Source organism: Ceratotherium simum, chromosome 12 (genome assembly GCF_057802395.1).
Source record: "Ceratotherium simum simum isolate JZ-2026a chromosome 12, ASM5780239v1, whole genome shotgun sequence".
NCBI classification, from domain to species: Eukaryota; Metazoa; Chordata; class Mammalia; order Perissodactyla; family Rhinocerotidae; genus Ceratotherium; species Ceratotherium simum.
The window spans coordinates 17,754,016-17,777,110 of NC_141911.1; the positions used below are offsets into that span (position 1 = coordinate 17,754,016).

Genomic DNA, 23,095 nt, shown 5'->3' on the forward strand with positions numbered 1-23,095 from the left:
AAACTAAGATCACTTCTTTCCAGTGACCTTTCTGATGACATCCATCCAGTATTTTAGGCTAATTTTATCAAGGCATCACTTTATAATACAAGTTCTTTTTCCTAGTTCATTAGTAACATCTTGAATTATAGCACTTCATAAACTTAGTATGGGTCAGTCTTCCCCAAATGCATTACCTTACTCTTACACAAACATACAAATTTGGGAAGTCCCCTACTCCACACATATTAAGTAGGTTAAATAGGTTGCTCTGACTGAAGTGACCTGGAGACGCAGGTGCAGAAAATGTTTACAAGGTAGTTGGCAACAGAACGTGAAGGGTGTCAAACGTATTAAGAACATGACACTGCTTAGAATAAATATCAGATGAACCTTAGAATTATTTGTTTATTTCTAAAAATGATTCTGAGTAGACCATTTGAAAGAATTTTGACCTTTTTCCAACAGATAGCCATTAAATGGTAGTGGTAGTGTTTTATTAATTTTAAGAATTTCTAAAAAACTCTTTACTGAATATTCATGATGTAACCATTTCATGCTTTTTAAAGGCTTAAGAGTTTATGTTGCCAAATTCAACTTTAGAGACAAATGCCTCACTCATTAGAACGATGCCACCATGTTATTGATAGAAGCCAGACAAAACAAGACTAAAATCAACTTGTCATCTACTGAAGACAGCATGCACAAACATATCCTTCGAAATACTGTAGCAAAGTCAAATTATCCTACCTCAGAATACATTTCTTGGATTTCTGAGCTATATCACAACTTGACATTACCAGTAATTTCTTTTTGCTTATAAATGCACATGCAAGGATGTTATGCTTTTTAAAAAACTACTCTTGGATTGTTTTATTAATGTTTTCTACCTGCAGATGATATCAACCAAGGAACTTCATTATTCTTCATTGTTCACAGAAAGCAACCAACTCCAACTGGCTTAGTAGCATTTTAGACTTGTTATCTTCAGCAACAATTCTATCATCAATTTTCAAAACATTGCATTTACTACATATTAACAGATATTAGTAAACACCTTCCTTCCAGTAATTTTTTTCTAGGAATTTAGAATACATTCATGTAATCAAATATTATGCAACCATTAAAAATTAAGATAAGCTTTTGTACCATAAGGCAATGCTTTTAACATTAATTGAAAAACCTCATACCTCATAAATGGGACTACCAGCTTCATATGCTAGAAATTTAGAACACTTGGCTCTCCATTTTACCCCCAACCCACATCCAAACAATCAGCATGTCTGGCTAATTTTACTTCTAAATCTATTTTGAATCATTCCATTCTCCATCTGTCTCTATGCCAGTCACAGACACCATCATCTCTCTTCTGAACTACTACATTTACCTCCCTACTCTCACTACCTACCAATCCATTTGCTCACACAATAGATAAATGATCTTTTAAAATTACAAAGATCATATTACTCCCTTGCTTTAAAACCCTTCAATGGTTCCCCATCACCCTTAGGAAAAAGTGCCAAAACCTTAAAATGCATGGTTTTGGCCTTGCTTAACTATGTCTTTGGCCTCAGTCCCTCCATTTTCCAGATCTCAATTCTTATCTCCAGACATCGTTCTAAAGCTCCAACCCTCTTCCTCCCTGAGGGTTTTCTCACAAGTGAATCTCTCCGCCTGTAACTGCATCCTGTACCCAGCTTCCAGAGGCCCCATTCCACCCCTTCCTTCACCTACTAGACTTCTCATTTTCCAGTTCTCACGTTAAATGACACATCTTAGATTCCCCCACTTAGATGTTCTCAACACCCATACTACTTCTTTACAGCACTGACCATATCACAATTGTAATTGTTTTTTGTGGAATTATTATTTATTTTCATGGTACTCTCTCTCACTAGAGTACAAACTCCATAAGAGGAAGACTCACATCTTTATTTACTGCTCTATCCCAAGCACCTAGCATGATGTCTGGCCCATAAAGCAACCCAATAATTATTTGCTGAATGGAATACGCGTAGAATTAAGTCTAAAAAAAAGTATACCAAAATAATCAACTATCTATGGGTAGTAGGATTATGAGTGATTTTCATTTACTACCTTATACTGTCATGAATCACTTGACGGGAATACCTTCTGAGAAATGCGTCGTTAGGTGATTTCATCATTGTGCGAACATCATAGAGTGTACTTACACAAACCTAGAAGGTATAGCCTACTACACACCTAGGCTATATGGTACTAATCTTATGGGACCACTGTCATATATGTGGTCTGTCGTTGACTGAAACGTCGTTATGTGGTGCATGACTATATTTTTACCATTCATATTTTCTACAATAATCACATTTTGCTTTTACTATTTAAAAGTTAACTCTTTCCAATTCATTTTTAAAATTAAACTTTATTTTGGACTAATTTTAGATTTACAAAAAAGTTCAAAGATAGTACAAAGAGGTCCCAAATACCTCTCACTCAGTTTCCCGAACTGTTAACATCTTACATTTCCATGGTACATTTGTCTAAACTAAGAAACTGACATTAGTACATTACTATTAAGTTGACTCCAGACCTTATCTGGATAAGTTTTTCTATTAATATCCTCTTTCTATTCCAGGTTCCAATCCAGGATACCACATTGCATTTAGGTAACATGTCTCCCTAAACTGCTCTGGTCTATGACAGTTTCTTAGTCCTTCCTTGTTTTTCATGACCTTGACTGCTTAAGCATACTGTAAAATGTCCCCCTAGTCTAGATTTGTCTATCGTTTTTCTTGTGATTAGACTGGTCTTTGGAAAGAATATCATAAAGGTGAAGTGCATTTGTTGTCACATATTAGGGACATGTGATATCCACGTGACATCACTGGTGATATTAACCTTCATTATTTGGTTATAATAGTGTTTGCCCGGTTTCTCCACTGCATAGTTACTATTTTTTTCCTACTCTGTTCTTTGGAAGTGAGTCACTAACCCTAGCCTACCCCCAAGAGAGAAGGATGTAGGCATTAAGCTCCTCCTCCATCAGGGTGCAATATCTACATAAATTATTTGGACGACTTCTACAAGAAAGACTAGTCTCTTTTCCCCCATTTATTTATTTGTTCAATCACGTATATCAATCTATATCATTTATGTCATACATATGTGCTCATTTATATTTATCTTACACTTTGGTTATAACCAAAATTCTACATTATTTATTTTGTTGCTCAAATTGTTCCAGTTTTGGCCATTAGGAGCTCTTTCAGGTTATTTCCTGTGTTCCTCTGACATGCCCTCATCCTTTTGTTTTATGAGCACGTCCTTACTTCTGGTACTACACAAACTCTGGGCTCATCTTGCATTTTCCCTGCCCCCGTTCTAGAATTAGCATTTCTCCAAGGCAATCCAAGTCATTACTAAGTCCTGAAGTTAACCATATAAGATTTTTAAGAATCGAGAATAATCTATCTGAATGTCATGATGTTTGATGGCTGTTTGATGGCTGCACAAAGTAGAAATAAGTTTACACTTTGAGCACCTGAGCCAAAACTGCCACAAAGGACTCTCATGTGTAACAGCAACACTTCCACCATTTCTTTTACTATATTCTTTTATGTTGTTTTCAAAACTAATCTGAGTTGGGTAGGTAGAATAGATATTTTGCATTCATTTTTCAGATAAGAAAACTGAGAAACAGAAGTGATGACACTGACTAATATCAGGGAGCTAGATATTAATACAGCCGATCTGTTCCACCCTGTGCCTTTTCCCTCCTGGATGACACTATCATTCTGGTGGGCTCCTGTGCAATACAGTTGTAATAATATGGGTGAGTGACACAGTTTCTGCTACTCCACTGAATATCCTACTGGCTTCATAGATGTCCCGTTAAACCAAAACTTTTCTCTATATACCCATATTAGTTCAGCAAATAAAAAGGAAAAAAGACTCCAAAAACTATAAAATATGACTAGCTAATGTTAAATAGGTGAATATTTTACAAAACAGCACATTTTTAATGAGCTTCTTCTGTATGCATGCCAATACATCAGATATTGTAAGAAGGGAGTTTGAAATAAACAGCATATGTGGCTGTCAATAATATACTAATATCCCCTTCCCATCAAGTTTAGGAATAAGGAAAATAAGATTGCTCATCAAGAGTTAAAATATGTAATCAATACATAATGGATCATCTCTAAACAGAACTATGTAGACAGAAAAATAAATGACTTACAAGCCAACAAGAATTACTAGGATAATTACACTGAAAGAAAGCGTAGCTTAATCTAGGAGGAGGGCAGGCTATAAGCAAATAAGACAAATAAGGAAAGTCAAGAAAGCAAACACAATGGAAGCAATATAGTTTACTACATGGGAGGGGCCCCTAACCCAAATCTGAGAAGTCAGGTGAGGCTTTCAGAGGGAGTGAGGTCTAACCTGGGAAGCCAAGTACAAGTCATAATTGGTATCACAGGCAAAGGAAACATGCACAAAGATCTGGAGATACGCCAGCCAGGCACAAGCCCAAACCCAACATTTACCTGGCCCAAGGCAAGAGTACAAAAGAAGGCCCATCTGCCATATGACTAAATATTTAAAAGTTATAAAGCAACAAACTATTAATAAAATACGTTTTATCCTCCTACATTGAAAAATATACCTTATAATGACTTGGAAGTTTCAGATCAGTTTTATAAATCTGCAGCCAAACTGGCAACAATTTGGAAAACACTGCAAAGCATAAAGAAAAACAAAAAGCACCCAAATTCCATCACCAAGAGAAAAATCATTATTTAGCTGCATTTCCCTCCAAATTTGTGTGTGCGTATGTAGTATTTTAAGAGGCTGGGATTATATTATATATACAGATTTTATCCTTCTTATATAAGCCCTTCCACGCTTATAGCTTATAATACAATATACCAAGTTACCCTATTCAGTTACCCAATGTACATTTTGCAGGTAGCTTATCTTGAAACAGAGTTCTCAAAGTGTGGTCAAGCGTGTTCTATAGACCCATGGAGATCCCCAAGATCTTTTTCAGGGGATAAAACATTTTCATAATAATACACTTATGTATTATTTAAATGATACATTTGTATCAGTTTCCTATTGCTACTGTAACAAATTATCACAAATTTAGTGGTTTAAAACAACACAAATCTATTCTCTTACAGTTCTGGAAGTCAGAAGTCTAAAATCAAGGTGTCTACAGGCCTGCGTCCCTTCTGGAGGCTTCAGGGGAGAATTCGTTGCCTTGCTTTTCTCAGCTTCTAGAGCTTCATTCCTTGGCTCATGGCCCCTTCCTCTTGTCATTCCAACCTCCTGCTTCAGACTCTAATCCTCCTGTCTCTTTCTTTTAAGGACTCAGATAATCCACCATAATCTCTCCACCTCAAGATTCTTTGTTTTTTAAGTCCTACAGCATTGTTTTTCTTTTCTTTTTTTTGAGGAACGTTGGCCCTGAGCTAACATTGGTTGCCAATCTTCCTCCTTTTTTCCTTTTTTTCTCCCCAAAGCCCCAGTAGATAGTTGTATGTCATAGTTGTACATTCTTCTAGTTGCTTCAAGATTCTTCAGTTATTCAAAACCACAAAGTCTCTTTTATCATGTAAAGTAACATATTTACAGGTTCCAGGAATTACAGTGTGGGAGGCCATTATTCAGCCTAAATAACATTCTTTACCTTTTTCATTCTACTTATGGTATAAAAGCAATAGTAGGTAAAATGGCTGGCATCTAGCACAAATCAAAGCAGTAGCACCAAAATGTACTGGTAACCACTGTATTCTTAACCACCATGCACTCCCAGAAAACGAAAGCCTGTTTCACTTCCCAATGTCGTTCATAAAACAGTAAAAATTATTCATTTTATTAAATCGCAGCTCTTGGGTATACATCCTTTTAATATTCTGTGTGACAAAATGGGAAGGATACATAAAGCACTTTGGCTTATACCGTTATACAGAGGTTCCATCTTGAGGAAAAGCACTATGTGAATGTCTGAGCTGTGGCTGAACTTTTTTTCATGGAACACCATTTTTATTCAAAAGAATAACTGATACACAAACTATAGTTATTTAGACCTTGATATCTGGCAGACATTTTCTCAAAACGAATCAACTGAACCTGTCTCTCCAAGTACAACAATGGATAGTATTTGTTGCCAATAATAAAATTTGAGCTTTCAAGCAAAAATTAAAATTTTAGAAAACTTGTATTCACCACCGTGAGCCTGACAGCTTCCCAACATTTAAGACTTCTGATAGGATTGTGGGATTGGTGGTAATATTAAAAAATTCGACTTCTTGTATTGTGTAATGAAATGCGTGAACATTAGCATGATCCGAAAAAATCTGTTATGCGCTGAATTGTGTCCCATCAAAATTCATAGGCTAAAAGCCCTAACCCTCAGTACCTCAGAATGTCACTGCATTTGGAGATAGGGCCTTTAAAAAGGTAATTAAGGCTAGCGGCCCGCCAGGTGGCGCAAGTGGTTAAGTGAGCGTGCTCCGCTTTAGCGGCCCGTGGTTCACAGGTTCAGATCCCAGGCGCGCACCGACACGCCACTTGTCAAGCAATGCTGTGGCAGCAACCCATATAAAGTGGAGGAAGATGGGCACGGATGTTAGTTCAGGCCTGATCTTCCTCACAAAAAAACAAAAAAAAGTAATTAAGGCTAAATGAGGTCACTTGGGTGGGTCCTAATCCAATGGCTAGTATCCTTATAAGAAGAGGAGATTAGGACACAGATACACACAGACCACGTGAGGACAAAGGAAAAGAGAGCCATCTACAAGCTAAAAGAGAGGCCTCTGAAGAAATCATGCCTGCCAAAACCTCGAACTAGAACTTTTAGCCTCCAGAAATGTGAGAAAATAAATTTCTGTTGCTTTACGACACCCAGTCTTTGTTATGGCAGCCCTGGCAAACTAATAAATCAGTGAACAAATTTCCAAATGACTAATGCATGATATTCTAAAATCATACATGGGTAATAGATCCACTCAAAGCACAAGATAGGCCAATGGATTTTAATTTAACACAACACAAAATGTTCATTAATATGGTTTCAGTTTCCACACTGCAATAAACCTTTAAGAAATTACCATTTGGAGGCCGGCCCCGTGGCTTAGCGGTCAAGTGTGTGCACTCCACTGCTGGCAGCCCGGGTTCGGATCCCGGGCACGCACCTCCAGGCACCACTTGTCCGGCCATGCTGAGGCAGCGTCCCACATACAGCAACTAGAAGGATGTGCAACTATGACATGCAACTATCTACTGGGTCTTTGAGGAGAAAAAAGGAGGAGGATTGGCAATAGATATTAGCTCAGGGCCGGTCTTCCTCAGCAAAAAGAGAGGAGGATTGGCATGGATGTTAGCTCAGGGCTGATCTTCCTCACAAAAAAAAAAAAAGAAAGAAAGAAATTATCATTTGTAACGTTTTGGTGTCGTATCAAAGAAGAATACCCACAATGATCTGAAAAGGCTATTACGTTATTTCTTCATTTTCTAACTATATATTTGTATAAGGCTGAATTTTCTTATATATTTCTTATATGTTTCAACCAAACAACATATCACAATAGACTGAATGGGGAAGCAGATATGAGAATCTAGCTGTTTTCTATTAAGCCAGACATTAGAGATATTTAGAAAAACATAAAACAATGTCACTCTTCTCACTAAATTTATTTTTATTTTTGAAAATGTAGTAATTTTTTCATAAAAATGTTATTAATGTTACAATGTAATGAGTTTATCGTTACTTTTAAATGAATTAATAAAGTATTGAAAAATTTTCTGCTTTAATTTTTAATATGGTAAATATTGATAACAGTAACCTACACAAAAAAAGTTTGTTAGAGTCCTCAATAATCTTTTAAGAACAGAAAGGGATCTTGAGAACAAAAGGTCCGAGAACTACTGCCTTAAAAGATATACTTAAATATTACTCAAAGCCAGGCATTTTGTGGATACTAGGGAGAATGCTTTGTTTTACTTTTTTTTTAATGTCTATGGTAGCTACTCCTTTTAAAATTTATCATAGCTGAAATTATCATGACCTTGTCATATGGAATATAAGTTTTAGACCTTCTGTTAATCATTTATCTATGTCTTCCAGCAGATACAAAATTATTTTCAAAAAGGACTCCTGATCCTGCCCATGCGTACAGCCTCCACTTTTCATTAAGAGGCCTTCTAGAGGCTTCTATTCAGTCTTAAGTTTTATTAGGCTCTTCAATTTCTTCAACTAGATGAATGTAAATAAGTAGCTCTGTTCCAAAATATTATTCTGAAATAACTTCTACTTAATATATATCAAACCCTCAGCAAAAAAAATAATATACCTTGATGACTTCTGAGACTCTCCACACAGCCCATCTATTCCAAGATAAGGTAAAATACATCTATGGATTCTGCCAGAACATCATAAATAATCAATGCCTATACCATATATAATAATGGTGCCCTTGTGGAATTAAGTCTTGTGATTCAGTCAGGCAATACTGATGGATGTTATAACAAAAGCCCTGTGAAAACCACTGCTGTTTACTCCAAGCACAGTCTTGAAAATCAGTTGTTTACATTAGATACTAACCACTTTATTACTCAGAAATTTATTATCTTAATATTCGAGTGTCTGCTGAGAAACTGGTTGACTTTTTCTCTTATAAACACTGAGAATCATTTAAACGGGTTCTCGCATTTTACTTGCTGCTACAAAGCTAAGAGCCAAATTTGTAGTCTCCCTTAGAAAGTATATTGCTAATATTTTTTTAATGGCCTCATTCACCTCTACCTTATGTCATTTTAAGTTGTTTTCCCTTTGCTTCATCCTTCTCAAATACTTATGTTAACATTGAATTTTACGTGTCTTTATAACCTGCTATATATCCTTTCTCTCGGGTGAAGTAGAACATTAGTATATATCTCACTGTAAATACATTTGCATTTTTTCCCCAACAAGATCTAAAATCCTGGTTAATGTGAATCTACTTCTACAAGACAGCTTAGTTTCATGATGCTGATGCCAGGCTTCTGTCTGCAGGACTAAGGGTTGGACCCTAGACTGTGATGTCTGGCCTAATCCTGAGAGGCACCCTGGTAGATAACCAGCCTGCTTCTGGCATGGTCACTCTGCATCCACTTTGCCAGGACTCTCCTTCTGAAATTTCTAGTGTAGACAGTATTCATGAATGTCCCACCCAGAAGGGATACAAATAAATAAAATCACAAACATTTTGAATACATCTACATCTAACAATAGACATTCAAATGAAAATGCTGGAATTTCTTGTAATACGTCAGAAGGTAAGTTAAGTTTTAGCAGAGATGGAAGGGTCACAAGACCCTGAACAGAACAAGCCACCTCTTAGCCTCGTATGCTATATAGCCTTATGGGGTTTCTGAGTTCTGAGGCTCAGGATGTGATATATATGTGAAACAGAATACAATAATCTATGTAGTATCTCTGTACTGCATTCCCAATTATCACATGCCCCAAGATTTTGGAAAAAAACATTAACACCTTCCATTTGAATTTTAGTGTTTCCAAAGTTTTTTTTAAAGGTTATCTACAGACAGGAAACTGAAGCAATTAGGAGTGAGCCTTCTCACCTCTACTGTTCCTCTCAGATTTTCTCTCTCAGTTTGTGACACTACCACTTACACACAATCTAGAAACCTGGGAGTGATTCTTGATACTAGCAAGTCAACAATATTATTCACATTTCAGACACGATAAAAAGGAATGTAAGAATCTAAATTTTAAACTCATTAGCATGATTAACACAAATTACTTGTTGAAAGTTAATTTACTAAACAGGTGGCTGACTCTAGTTTTCACTCCTTCAGCCAATCTCAGTAAGTTTTCTTACTTCAAGTGAAGACAGTGCGATCTAAGAATAATACTAAAGTTGTACTGATGAACACTCATGTGTTTCATTTTCAATGATACAAGAACCATATGGTTCTCTTTAATGAATACAACTCTGACAACAAAATCTTGGCCCTCTCTTCTTGCTACTTTTATTGAAAAATTTTGCATTTTCCAGAGAATCTGAATTATAGACTAAAGTGACTCACTCAAATTAGATATACAATATAAGTACATTGCAAGTCTAATTTTTCAGCTTTACACTAGTTTTAATTTTTAAATGATACTACTAATTACTCATCATTATTAGGGATAACTTCTATTTTTTAAACACAGTGTGTTCTGGATTATTTAGTATTCACTTTAAGTAGATACGGCTGATTCCATTTTTGAGATCAGTGGGTCTATCTCTTTAAGTCACTTTCAAAACAAGAGCTATGCAACAAATAAATAATTCAATTATCTACTGGAGTCAGTGGAGTCCAAAGTGGTCTATCTCTACAACCTAAACCCTAATCCAGATGTCATATTTGAGTTTTAGAGCTATATCCTTTTTTAAATACTACTGGAAATGTTCCTGACATCTCACTTGAATGGTGAATTAAAAGAAAACTGCTTAAGTTGGGGGTACAGAGTCTCACATAGCTAAAGAGGAAGGAACATAGAAGAAAATAGAAATAGCTACCATGCATCGAGTCTCTACCAAGAGCCAGTTACTGTGCTAAGGATTCTATATATATTATTTATGTGTTAAGGTGTCTATATGTGCTTAATTCTCAGAGCAATCATTTAAGAGTACTACTACTCTTTACAGAGGAAGTGACTAAGGCATAGAGAGGCCAAGTGACTTGCAGAGGTTACAGAGCTAGTAACTGGCAAAGCCAGGATGTAAATCCCGGTCTCCAACTTGAAAGCCACTGAACATAACAGACTTCCATTCAACACATATGCCAAAAACACATCAGTACTTTCCAGTGATTAATTCTTATTTTGGGGTATACCAAAAAAATACTGAGTTATGAAAGAGTATTTAGTACCCAACTACTTGTCCTACTGTCCACTTCCACGCTCCCCAGATGATGAGCAAACACAGAAATGAGCTCTTCCCTCTGACATCTGCTCTAGCCCACAAGGGCAGATCTAATTAGAGGCCCCCAATCCCAGGACATTCTCCTTCTGGTTGTTGTTGACACGACCACACCAGCTACACTGACAGAAAAGATATCACTATCAGGGGGCTGGCTCCAAGGTGTAGTGGTTAAGTTGGCACGCTCTGCTTCAGCGGCCTGGGGTTCGCAGGTTTGGACCCCAGGCGCAAACCTACACACCAATCATCAAGCCATGCTGTGGTGGTGTCCCACATACAAAATAGAGGAAGACTGGCACAGAGGTTAGCTCAGGGCCAATCTTCCTCACCAAAAAAAAAAAAAAAAAAAGATATCATTATCTTACAAAAAGACATTCACTGTCACAACACAGTGCCTTTTCCTACTGCTGGGCCTTCATGCATTATATCCCCTTCTAAAACACTCTTCATAATTCTAAAGGGGTATCAAAATATCCTTTGTTTTGAGATGTAACATTGAGAATCTGTACCACTCAATTTAACACTTACACAGTTATTGTCCACTGCTGTTCCACATCTTGTACCTTCAACTAGACTAAATTTGAGGATAGACTCTGTATGGAAAGCACCAAGGGTTGCTTACCCTATAGTCATTCCCACTTCTTCCTTGCTAATAGAACCTTAATATTGTTTGCTTGGTAATGTGCCTAATTCCAGGGAATGAATCATGATTGTTCTAACCAGTCAGTAATCCCATTCCTCTCTGTCAGTGATCAGTCTTGGTGTGGGTATGTAATCCAGTTCTGACCAGTGATATAAGGGGATGTCTACTGATAGGGTTCTAGGAAAATTACCCTCCCTGGTAAGAAAAAGAGCAACAAAAGAAGATCCTTTTTTGTACCCTTGCCCCTTCCTTCCTACTTGGCACTCTCTCCTATTGAAGACCATGAATGAAGACATCACCAATACTTGATGGCAGTGTGGAAAGACAGAAAGAGCTGGGTCCTCTTACGTTCTTCTACTTCCTTGAGTTAATTCTCTGCCAAGGAGCTACTTAAATACAGAAAAATGGGTATGCTGTTAAATTTCACCTGATTTTTCAAATTATGAATACATTTGTTTATCTGGTTTATAACTTCGTAATTAAAATAAGGAAAAAACCCATTCAGTGATGAAGAGAGCAAATGACTAATAACAGCACAATACTGTATTTATTGTTTTTTAAAATAAATATTTAGATTTTTTTTTTTGCTGAGGGACATTTGCCCTGAGCTAATATCCACTGCCAATCTTCCTCTTTTTGTATGTGCGCTGCCACTACAGAATGGCCACTGACAGATAAGTGGTGTAGGTCCATACCCAGGAACCGAACCTGGGCTGCTGAAGCGGAGCATGCTGAACTTAATCACTAGGCCACCGGCGCTGGCCTTGTATTTATTTTTTTTTAAATCAAAGAACATCCAAAAGAGCCAGAGAGCATACAAGGCTGCAAGAACCTGCAGTGCCAAGATTCCAAAAAGAAGTGAAACAGAGGTCAACTCAGCAGTCTCAACCACTTTTTGCCCTTGAGCCATTTCCTGATTCATAAGTACAGTGACTGAGAGGCCCAGCAAAAAGTGAAGGTTGAGAGCTTTTGGCAGTCTCAAGGGGTCAAGGAGACAAAATGTGAAGTTCAGAACCACCAAGGCAATGTGAACTTGAATGGGCCAATATCCTGGAGAAAAGAGACAGAACAGTCATCCTATGATGCTTTTCCCCTAAAAATATTTATGATTCCTAAATTTCATGAGCAAGAGGCTGAGAAACTAAGCAAAATGCAGTGGTTGAGACTAAAACAATAAGCAGAACCAGGGAGATTCTGTCTCCCTCTCAGAATGCCAGGGAGACAAAAACTAAATTTCAGTGCCCATCAAAGAGGAGGAGTATTGATAAACACACTAGGCTTTCTACTAAAATCCTCAAGTGCTATGCCCTAAAAATTGTCCACTGCTGTGGACAAAGTGAGCCAAAAATAGACTAACTCTCAGAAAGTCTGAAATCATGCTGCAAATTCTCTCCATCTTGGATGGGATCAATGTAATTTGCTCCTAGACTACCTGTCTGCCAAGAAAAAAATTAAATACACTATGGTGAAGATATCATCATCCAAAATATCTATAATTTTTTGTATACAATATCCAGCATTCAATCAAAAATTACAAAGCCTACCTGGAGTCAGGGCCAAAAGACTGAAAACCAAGAGGAAAAATAGGCAACAGACCCACAGGTGATCCAGATATTAGAATACTCAGACATGGACTTTAAATAAGTGATTAATATGTTCAAAAAAAATGCAGATAGAGAATTTCTCCTGGAGTATAGAAATCTATTAAAAAATTAATCAAATGGGAATTCTATGGCTGAAAAATAACTGAAATTCAAAACTTGATAGAAAACAATGAGATACCCCTACATGTCTGTTGCAACAGCTAAAATCCAAAATACTGACACTCCAAATGCTGGCACGTATGTTGAGCAACAGGATAGAAAACAATGAGATGCCCCTACAAGCCTGTTGCAACAGCTAAAATCCAAAATACTGACAACACCAAATGCTGGCATGTATGTTGAGCAACAGGAACTCTCATTCATTGTTAGTGGGAATGCAAAATGGTACAGCCACTCTGGAAGACAGTTTGGCAGTTTCTTACAAAACTAAACATACTCTTACTATATGATCCAGCTATCATGTTCCCTGGTATTTACCCAAATGAGTTGAAATACCCAAATGAAAAGAAAAGAAGATAGAAAATACAGAAAAGACCATAAGAGACACAAGGGTCTCAGGGAAAAGATCTAACACATGTCATTGGAGTTCTAAAAGGAGAGGGGAGAGAAAACACCAGAATCAACATATGAGAATATACAGGTCAAAATTATCCAAAGATGAAACAAAAAATAAGCCACAATTCATGAAGCTCTAATAACCCTAGCCAGGATAAATACAAAGAAAATCACACTTGTGCACACTTGGTTAAGCTTCTGAAAACCAAAGACAAAGAAAAATGTCTTAAAAGCAGCCAAGGGCGGGGCTGGGGGGGGGGGGGAACGACACGATGGGGGGACGTAATAAGACTGATAGCTGACTTTTCAACAGAAATAACAGAAGGTAAATGACACCAGAATTACATCTTTAAAGCATTCAAGAAGGTAAGATATTCTTGACATCTGTAATAAGATAAGATAACTGTAAATCTGGAATATAGCTACAAAATATTCTTCAAAAATAAAAGTGAAACAAAAACTTTTACAAAAATTGAATGAACTTCTTGCTAGCAGATGGTAATTAAAAGGAATGCTAATGAGAGTTCTTCAGGCAGAAAGATAACTGTCCCAGACAGAAACATGAAAATGCAATATAGAATGAAGAGCAATGGAAAAAGTAAAGATGTAGCTAAATCTAAATAGACATTGACATTGAAAAACAATAATAATGTCTTGGGCAGTTTAAAATATATGAAGAATTAAACTAGAAGACAACATTGGCACAAAAAAGCAGGAAGAAGATAAAAAAGGTAAAGTATCCTAAGGTCCTTACATTTTCCATGAAGTGGTAAAAGTGCTAATTTACAGTAGAACTAATAAGTCAAGAGTGCATGTTATAATGTCTAAAGTAACCCACCAAACAAAATATAAGAGAATGCATAACTTGCAAGGTATTTGGGGGCACAGAAAGGGAGAAAAAAGAACAGCTGTGACAAATAGAAAACAGATAGTAGATTTGAACCCAAATATAACAGTGATTACAGTAAATGTAAATGGACTACAAGTCAATAAAAGAACAATGTGAAACCAAAACTCGTATATATGCTAAGTTTTGGCGTAAAGATAGAGAAATATTGCAATGTAACAGAGTAGAAAGTCCAGAAACAGACCTACAGAAATACACCCACTTGATAGATAACGAAAATGTCACTGCAGTATACTGGAGAATGCAAGGTTTTTTCAATAAATGGTGCTGAGTCAACTAGTTATCCATAGAGAAAAATATGAATCTGAACCCTTAAAATTAATTGCATGTATATTTTAAATCTAAATATGAAAGACACAAAAAATAAAACTTCTAGAAGAAAATAGGAGAATATCTTCATGACTTTGAGGCATGGGAAGACATCTTAAATAGAACAGAAAAACACAAAGAATAAATTAAAAGATTAAATGGATTTCATTAGAAATAATGACATCCTCATCAAAAGATTCCATTAAGAGAGTGAAAAGGCATAATACAGAGCGAGAAGACATTTGCAATATTTATACCCAACAAAGGACTCAATCAGAATGCATAAAGAACTCTTATAAAATAGGCAAAAAGGTTCAACAGGCACTTCAAAAGAGGCAATCTAAAAGCCAATAAACATACAAAATGGCATTTAAACTCATAAGCCATCAGGCAAATCTTAAAACCAAAATGCGAGACTGCTGTACCCACACTAGAATAGCCAAAATTTTAAAAACTGGTAATATCAAGTATCGGTGAAGATGTGGAGCAACTAGAACTCTCTCACACTGCTGGTAGAATGTATATGCTACATCCACTTTGGAACATCCTGCCAGTATCTGGTAGCTCTGAGATCCACGTACCCTGACATCTAAGAATTCCATTCCAAGGCATAAACCCCACAGAACTGTATAAATAATGTGCACTAATATAAATGTACATGAAAATTCACAGCAGCATTATTATTAATAGCCAAACTCCGAAAGAAAAACAAAACTAAATATCCATCAACAATATATGATGGCTAGAATAGATAAATTGCAGCATATTTACACACTGAGATACTACATGGCAATGAAAATAAATTAACTGCTGCTATATTCAACAACACAGATGAATCTCAAAATGTAAGTAAACTACACCAGACATAAAACAGTATATATAGTATAATTCCTTTTATATAAAGTTTAAATACCTGCAAAACTAATCTATGATGGTAGAAATCCAAATACTAGTCACCTGTGAAACTGGAGCAGGGAACAAGGGAGGATTCTGGGGAAACTGGTAGTGTTTCACTTCTTGATTGAGTGCTAGTTAAATGAGTGTGTTCACTTTGTAGAAATCCATCAATTTCCACACTTAAGATTTGATGACTGTTGTGATGGTTAATTTTACATGCTAATTTGGACTAAGGGATGCCCAGACAGCTGGTAAAACATTATTTCTGTGTGTGCCTGTGAGGGTCTTTCCAGAAGAGATTAGCATTTGAATTGGTAGATTGAAAAAAGAAGATGCCCTCACCAATGTGGGCATCATCAATCAGTTGAGGATCTGAATAGAACAAAAAGGCAGAGGAAAGGTGAGTTTGCTCTCTGCTTGAGCTGGGACATCTATCTTCTCTTGCCCTCAGACACGAGAGCACCTGGGTCAGGGGGCCTTCAGACTCAGAGTGGGGCTTACAACATTGGCTCCCCTGGTTCTCAGGCCTTTGGATTTGGACTAGAACTACAGCACCAGCTTTCCTAGGCCTCCAATTTGCAGATGGTAGATCGTGGGACTTGTCAGCCTCCACAAACACGTGAGCCAATCCTTCATAATAAATCTCTTTCTATATATCTATATACATCCTATTAGCTCTGTTTCTATGAGAACCCCAACTACAGTTGTGTACCTCTCTATTATGTTATATTTAAATTTTAAAGTTTACCCACATATGAGGTTTTCTTTTGGGGTAATAAAGATGTTTTGGAACTAGACAGAAGTGGTAGTTGCACAACATTGTGAATGTGCTAAACGCCACTGAATTGTACACTTTAAAATGGTTAAGTTTATGTTGTATGAATCATCCAATTAAAAAAAAAAGTTACCCTAACACTCAACCTCAATAAAACAATGCATATATTTATTAATAGATATTCATGACTACAAATATTAAGGATTGTAATGCCAAACTTACCAACTGCTGTGTCACCATCTAACAAATTGTCATCTTCAGAAGTTTGAAAATCCATAATAACACCTGCTCCATCTAACAGTTCCTCGTCACTACTTGCACTTGTTATACTGTTGTAGCTGTTTCTATAGTAGCCTCTATGGAACAGCTGCTCAGACTCCATTTAGCTGTCTGATTATCTGAAAAAAGGGGAAAAAAGGGCTTTAACATTTTCCCAACATATAATAAAAATCATCTTGTTTAACATGACAAAAGGAAACTTCTGATCTCTGTATTAAAAAAAATACTAAGTTCATTCACTATAACAATAGCTTAACTCTTTTAAGTCTTTGGGGATGATTTAATAACCCTATTCTCACTATGCAGCTGTGAAAAAGAATGAAGAATTTCTTCAGGTAGTGGTATAAAACAGTCTCCAAGATCAACTGTTAAGTTAAAAAATAAAGGTCAGAGAAGTGTTTATAGTATACTATAATATACGTGGGGGTTTACTCCCCCCAAAAAAGGACGGGGGGAGAGGAAGAAATGCAGCCGTAATTGCTTGTGTATGTATAGACTGTCTCTGGAGGGATTTCCAAGCAACCTGCCCAGAGGGGAAAGGAACAAGAAGGCTGAAGTACCAGGTCCGAAAGGGAGACTGTCCCTTTTGAATATTTTACCAGATGCAAATAGTAATTTTAAAATACTGTATTTTAAAATGTTTTTTAATATTAATTTCATTCTCCGTGCACCATTTTAAAATTTAAATCTTCAGAGCTCATGGTCACATATCAGCCATGGAAAATCATAACAGGTAACAATTTTCTTTTTTTTTTTTTGTGAGGGAGATCAGCCCTGAGCTAACATCCGTGCTAATCCTCTTTTTTTCTTCCTCAAAGCCCCAGTAGATAGTTGTATGTCATAGTTGCATATCCTTCTAGTTGCTGTATGTGGGACGCAGCCTCAGCATGGCCAGAGAAGCGGTGCCTCAGTGCGCCCCCAGGATCCGAACCCGGGCCGCCAGTAGTGGAGCGTGCGCGCACTTAACCGCTAAGCTACCAGGCCGGCCCAACAGGTAACAATTTTCATTTTTTCAAAGCAGATAATATCAAATTAGCATATGTTTTCCTTGTTCTTACTCTTTATACTTTAAAAACAATAATACTCCTAAATAGTTTTATTTTTTAAATATATCTACCTACTTGCTCAACATCAAAATGAGAGTTCAACATAAGTGTGGTAGGCATTAGCAATAGACTTGAAAGATACAGTCACAAAAGCAGTCAAACTAGCAAGCCTTGTAAAACAAGACTTATTAGATATGTCATAATAAGTACACACAGAAAACAAAAGATGAATGGAACTAAGCATACTCCAACTCTAACGTTGAATTCTAGTAGTCAAGACTTGAAGTATTTTAAGACAATCTCTTAGGTCCTCAGTAAATTTTCCTTCTGCACACAGAAAAATAACCTCAAAGAGCTATAATAATTAAAAATTATTTGTAAAGCTTTTACACTTTTTAGAAAAAACAAAACATTACTGATATATATTTTTAACAGATTTATTATATAAATTTCTTAACTTAAAGACCACTTTAGAAAAGGTGATGAGAGCATATCGCTATTCTCAGCATCTGGCATAGTGACTGATACATGATATATGTATAATAAATGCCAAAAGGTCAAACTGTTTATTCAATCAATGGGGTTAAAAAGAGAAATGTTTTCAGTTTTCAATTAACAAATCCTCTCTACAATAGTATTACTGTGGTCTCAGAAGAATAACCAAAAACTAGCACATAAATTACAAAGAAAAACTGAAATATTTACTGCTTTGAAATTTTATTAATGTTTTATGGTTACCTCTACCAAAGATGGCCTATTATAACATACTAAAATTTGTTAGAATGTACTAATTAAAGCAAGATTTTTATATTTAAGGTAAGTGTTAAAATAAAATACTAGTATGAAAATAACTGCTCATGCTAAGAACTTTGCAGTGTCCATAGAGGCAATCAAAGTAAATACTGTGGCTCTTTGAGTAAATAACCAAAAGGCTTTTAAAAATAATAAGCATTAACAGTTTAAGAATCATTTCAATTCTGATGTATCAAAGCATGTATGCTAAGATTTTGCAAAGAACACATTCTATTCTTCACTTCTTTACGTGATGATCAGACTAGAAGGGCTTAATACATGTGATATTTACACAACATACATCAATGAACGTTAGTCAGAGGCTACACATCAGTGAGAAATCTCTAAAATAATTAAACTTTCTGTGTTGTGGGACCTCAGTCATCAAGTTCCAACATATCTCCTCCATTTTATCCCTAAAAGGACCTATAAACTCTAAGTGATAACTGGTAACAACTCGTTCAAAATGTTTAAAAAACTTAATTTCACTAACACCTCTGAGACATATACACTCCACATCTTTATAACAAGAGCAACCAACTCTGTCCCAAAAGTTTACTAAACTCAGGCCTGCCTGGGTTACTATTTCTATAAATTTAGTAAGTTAAAAAAAAAACCCAAAAAACTACTCTTAATAACCCAGAAACCTATAGAGCTGTACTGTCAGATCAGCAGCCACTAGACCTGAAATATGGCTAGTCCAAACTGAAATATGCTCTAAGGTAAGATACCTATTGGATTTCTAAGAATTAATACACAAAAAGAATGTCAAATATTTCACTAATAATTTTATATTGATTCCATGTTGAAATAATACTTTAGATATATTGGGCTAAATAAAATATATTATTAAACTTAATCTGATCATTTTCCTTTTACCCTTTTAATGTGGCTACCAAGAAATTTAAAATTACATATGTGGCTTGCATTTACAGCATAAATATTTTTATTGAACAGCACTGCTATAAAATATTCAAAATTCTATGGTAGTATAAAGGAAATACACAGAAGAAATCTGGATACCAGCGTTAAATCTTTTTAGGTTCTAAACTCAATTCCCAGTCTTGTGCATAAACAGCTATTTAAACTATAATACACCAGCTGAAATTTCTATATTAAAAAACAAATAAAAACAATACCACAGTCACATTTTCCTTTTTAATTGTCAAAAAACATATTTAAAACCATTTCAAAACATTATAATAGACACACGGTAGCCTGTAAATATATTCTTGCAGAGTTATGAAGATTAGAGATAACCTATGAAAATCTCCAGGGATAAAGCCTGGTTTACTGCAGTATGTTCCTAAATGATCTATGTACAATCACCTTGACCCCCTCTAATCTGATTTCCACACTGCAGCCAGCACGTTGCTTTCTAAAAGCAAGTGTGATCAGAAATCTCTCCCCATTCCATGGATTAAAGTCTTAATTACCTCTCATGACCCTTAGCAGACAAACTCTTTAACACAGCAGACAAAGCCCCGTGCAGCCTCGCCTCTGCCTAGTTCTCCAGCTTCATTTTGTTGTGTGTAGTACTTGCCGTTCTCCAGACTCAGTGATCATCTTCCTCTCAGTCCTACCAGGCTGTTTCCTGCCTCCTGCCCCCAGGGCCTTTATTGGTTTCTCGGCTGGAACAGACCCTCTCCTCTTCGTCTAATTAATTCTCCTACTCATTCTTCAGATCTCACATAAGGTATCCTTTTATTTATTTAACAAACTCTTAAACAGAGTTTACTATATGTTAGGTACTGTCCTAAGCACATTACAGATTAACTCATTTAATATTTGTATTAAACACAATCATAACCCTAAAGCTTAGGTGCTGCTATTATCTTCATTTAACAGATGAGGAAATTGAGGCACAAAGAGTTTAAATAACTTGCCCAAAGTCATGCAGGCAGCTAGTAAGGAAAGCCTCCCTGACCTACTTACCACCTGGGCTAATCTTCCCTGACCAGGTCAAAGTTTCATTGTTAGTTCTTATATCTCTCCTTTATAGCACTTACCACAGCTGTAATATTATACTTAGTTATGTGATCATTCAATTAATGTCTGTCTTCCTTTCTAGAATGTATCATGAGGTCTGGCACTGTGTCAATTTTTGCTCAATACTCATATTCAATGCTTAGCACAGTACCTGGCACATATGCGTTCAATTTTTTTTAATTAAATTTTTTATTTTGAGATCATTGTCATTTCAGACGCAAATGGTAACAAATAATAGAGAGAGATCCTGTGTACCCTTTATTCAGTTTCCCCCAATGGTAACATCTTGAAAAACTATCTGATAATATCATAATTAGGATATTGACATTGATACAGTCAAGATACAGAACATTTCCATCACCACAACGATCCTTCATGTTGCCCTTTAACAGCCACACTCACATTCTTCCAGCCCTTCCCCCATCCCTTCTCTAACCCCTGGCAACCCACGTGTTTTCTATTTCTATAATTTTGCCATTTCAAGAATGTTATATAAATGCAATCATACAGTATGTTACTTTTTGGGATTAGCTCTTTGCACTTAGCATAATTCTCTGTGATTCATCCAGGTTGCTGTATGTATAAATAGTTCTTTCCTTTTTTATTGCTGAGTGGTATTCCACAGGATGGATGTACCATAGCTAGTTTAACGACTCAGCCAATGAAGAATATCTGGCTCTTTTCTAAAATTTGGCTATTATGAGTAAAAGTGCTATAAATATCCATGTACAGCTTTTTGTGTGAACTTAAGTCTTCATTTCTCTGGGATAAAAGCCAAGGAGTACAATAGCTGGGTCATATGGTAATGTGCATGTTTAGTTTTTTAAGAAACTGCTAATTTTACATTCCCACCAACAATGTATGGGTGATCCACTTTCTCCACATCCTTACCAGCACTTGGTGTTGTCACCATTTTTTATTTTAGCCATTCTCATAGGTGTGTAGTGATATCTTATTGTTTTTTTTGTTTTTTTGTGTGTGAGGAAGATTAGCTCTGAGCTAACATCTGATGCCAATCCTCCTCTTTTTGCTGAGGAAGATTGGCCCTGGGCTAACATCTGTGCCCGTCTCCCTCTACTTTATACATGGAATGCCGCCACAGCATGGCTTGATAAGCGGTGCGTCGGTGTGTGCCCGGGATCCGAACCCACAAACCCCAGGCCGCCAAAGAGGAGCACGCACACTTAACCGCTACACCACTGGGCTGGCCCCTATCTCGTTGTTTTAGTTTGCATTTCCCTAATGGCTAATGATGCTGAACTTCTTTTCATGTGCTTATTTGCTATCTGCATATCCTCTTCAGTGAAATGACTGTTCATATCTTTTGCCCATTTTCTAATTGGATTGCTTTTTTTACTGCTGAGTTTTATATCTTAGAATATATATTCCAGATACTAGTCCTTTGTCAGATATGTTGTTTGCAATATTTTCTCCCACTCTGTAGCTTGATTTTCTTCCTTTTAACAGTCTATCACAGAGCAAAAATATTTTATCTTGATGAAGTTCAATTTATCAATTTTTCTTTTATGTGTCTATACCTACAGCAATACCACAGTCTTATTACTGTAGCTCTATAATAAGTCTTGAAATTGGATAGATTGATTTCTCACGCTTTATTCTTATTTTTCAAAATTGTTTTAGCTATGATAGTTCCTTTGCCTTTCCATATAAATTTTAGAATAATCTTGTCTATATCTACAAAGTCTTGCTGGGTCAATTAATACATGTAGTATGTATGAATAACAAATGCATGACAAATGAATGGTACATCTCTACTTGGATATTGTATGAGAACTCAAATTCAACAAGACCTAAATAAATATTTGCCCGAAACGTGCTTGTCCTCCTACTCTCCCTATCTCAGTTTACTGGATCACCATCTACCTACTAGCCAAAGTTAGTTTTCAGAGTCACTTACTAACTTATTCAACAACCACTTACTGAGCACCTAGCATGTACCATGTACAAAGCCAGGTGCTGAGGTAACGAATGAGGCACAGTTCCTATTCCCAAGGCAAAGAAGGTGAAAGACATACAAATAACCACAGTATGGTATGATAAGTACCACAGGAGAGGTATATACAAGGTATCTGGTAACACTGAAAAGGAATAAGCATGCTGCCTAGGAAAGTCTGTGAACATTTAGCAGAGGGAATGTTTAAGCTGAGTATTGAAGGATTAGGATAAGTTAACTAGGCTAACTCGGAGGTGAAAAGTCAATGCAGGCCAAAAAAAAAAAAAAAGTATGGGGGTCCTGCCCCGTGGTGCAAACAGTTAAGTGTGCACACTCCGCTGTGGCAGCCTGGGGTTCGCCGGTTCGGATCCCAGGTGTGCACCAAAGCACCACTTGGCAGGCCATGCTATGGTG

The 23,095-nt window shown here is 36.4% G+C and overlaps 1 protein-coding gene across 4 annotated transcripts in view; it reads right to left on the reverse strand.

Annotated features, from left to right (window-relative positions):
• CLCN3 (Cl-/H+ antiporter 3) overlaps positions 1-23,095 on the reverse strand; it is an 87,958-nt gene that overhangs the window by 59,867 nt on the left and 4,996 nt on the right. For 3 of the 4 annotated variants that reach the window (XM_087437433.1, XM_004433483.3, XM_004433485.3), the window contains exon 2: positions 16,844-17,019. The exons of the other annotated variant lie outside the window; for it this stretch is intronic. In XM_087437433.1, coding sequence (XP_087293559.1) covers positions 16,844-17,003 — 160 coding nt within the window. In that variant the 5' untranslated portion in view covers positions 17,004-17,019. The remainder of the gene's footprint in view (positions 1-16,843; positions 17,020-23,095) is intronic. 4 annotated transcript variants of the gene reach the window in all.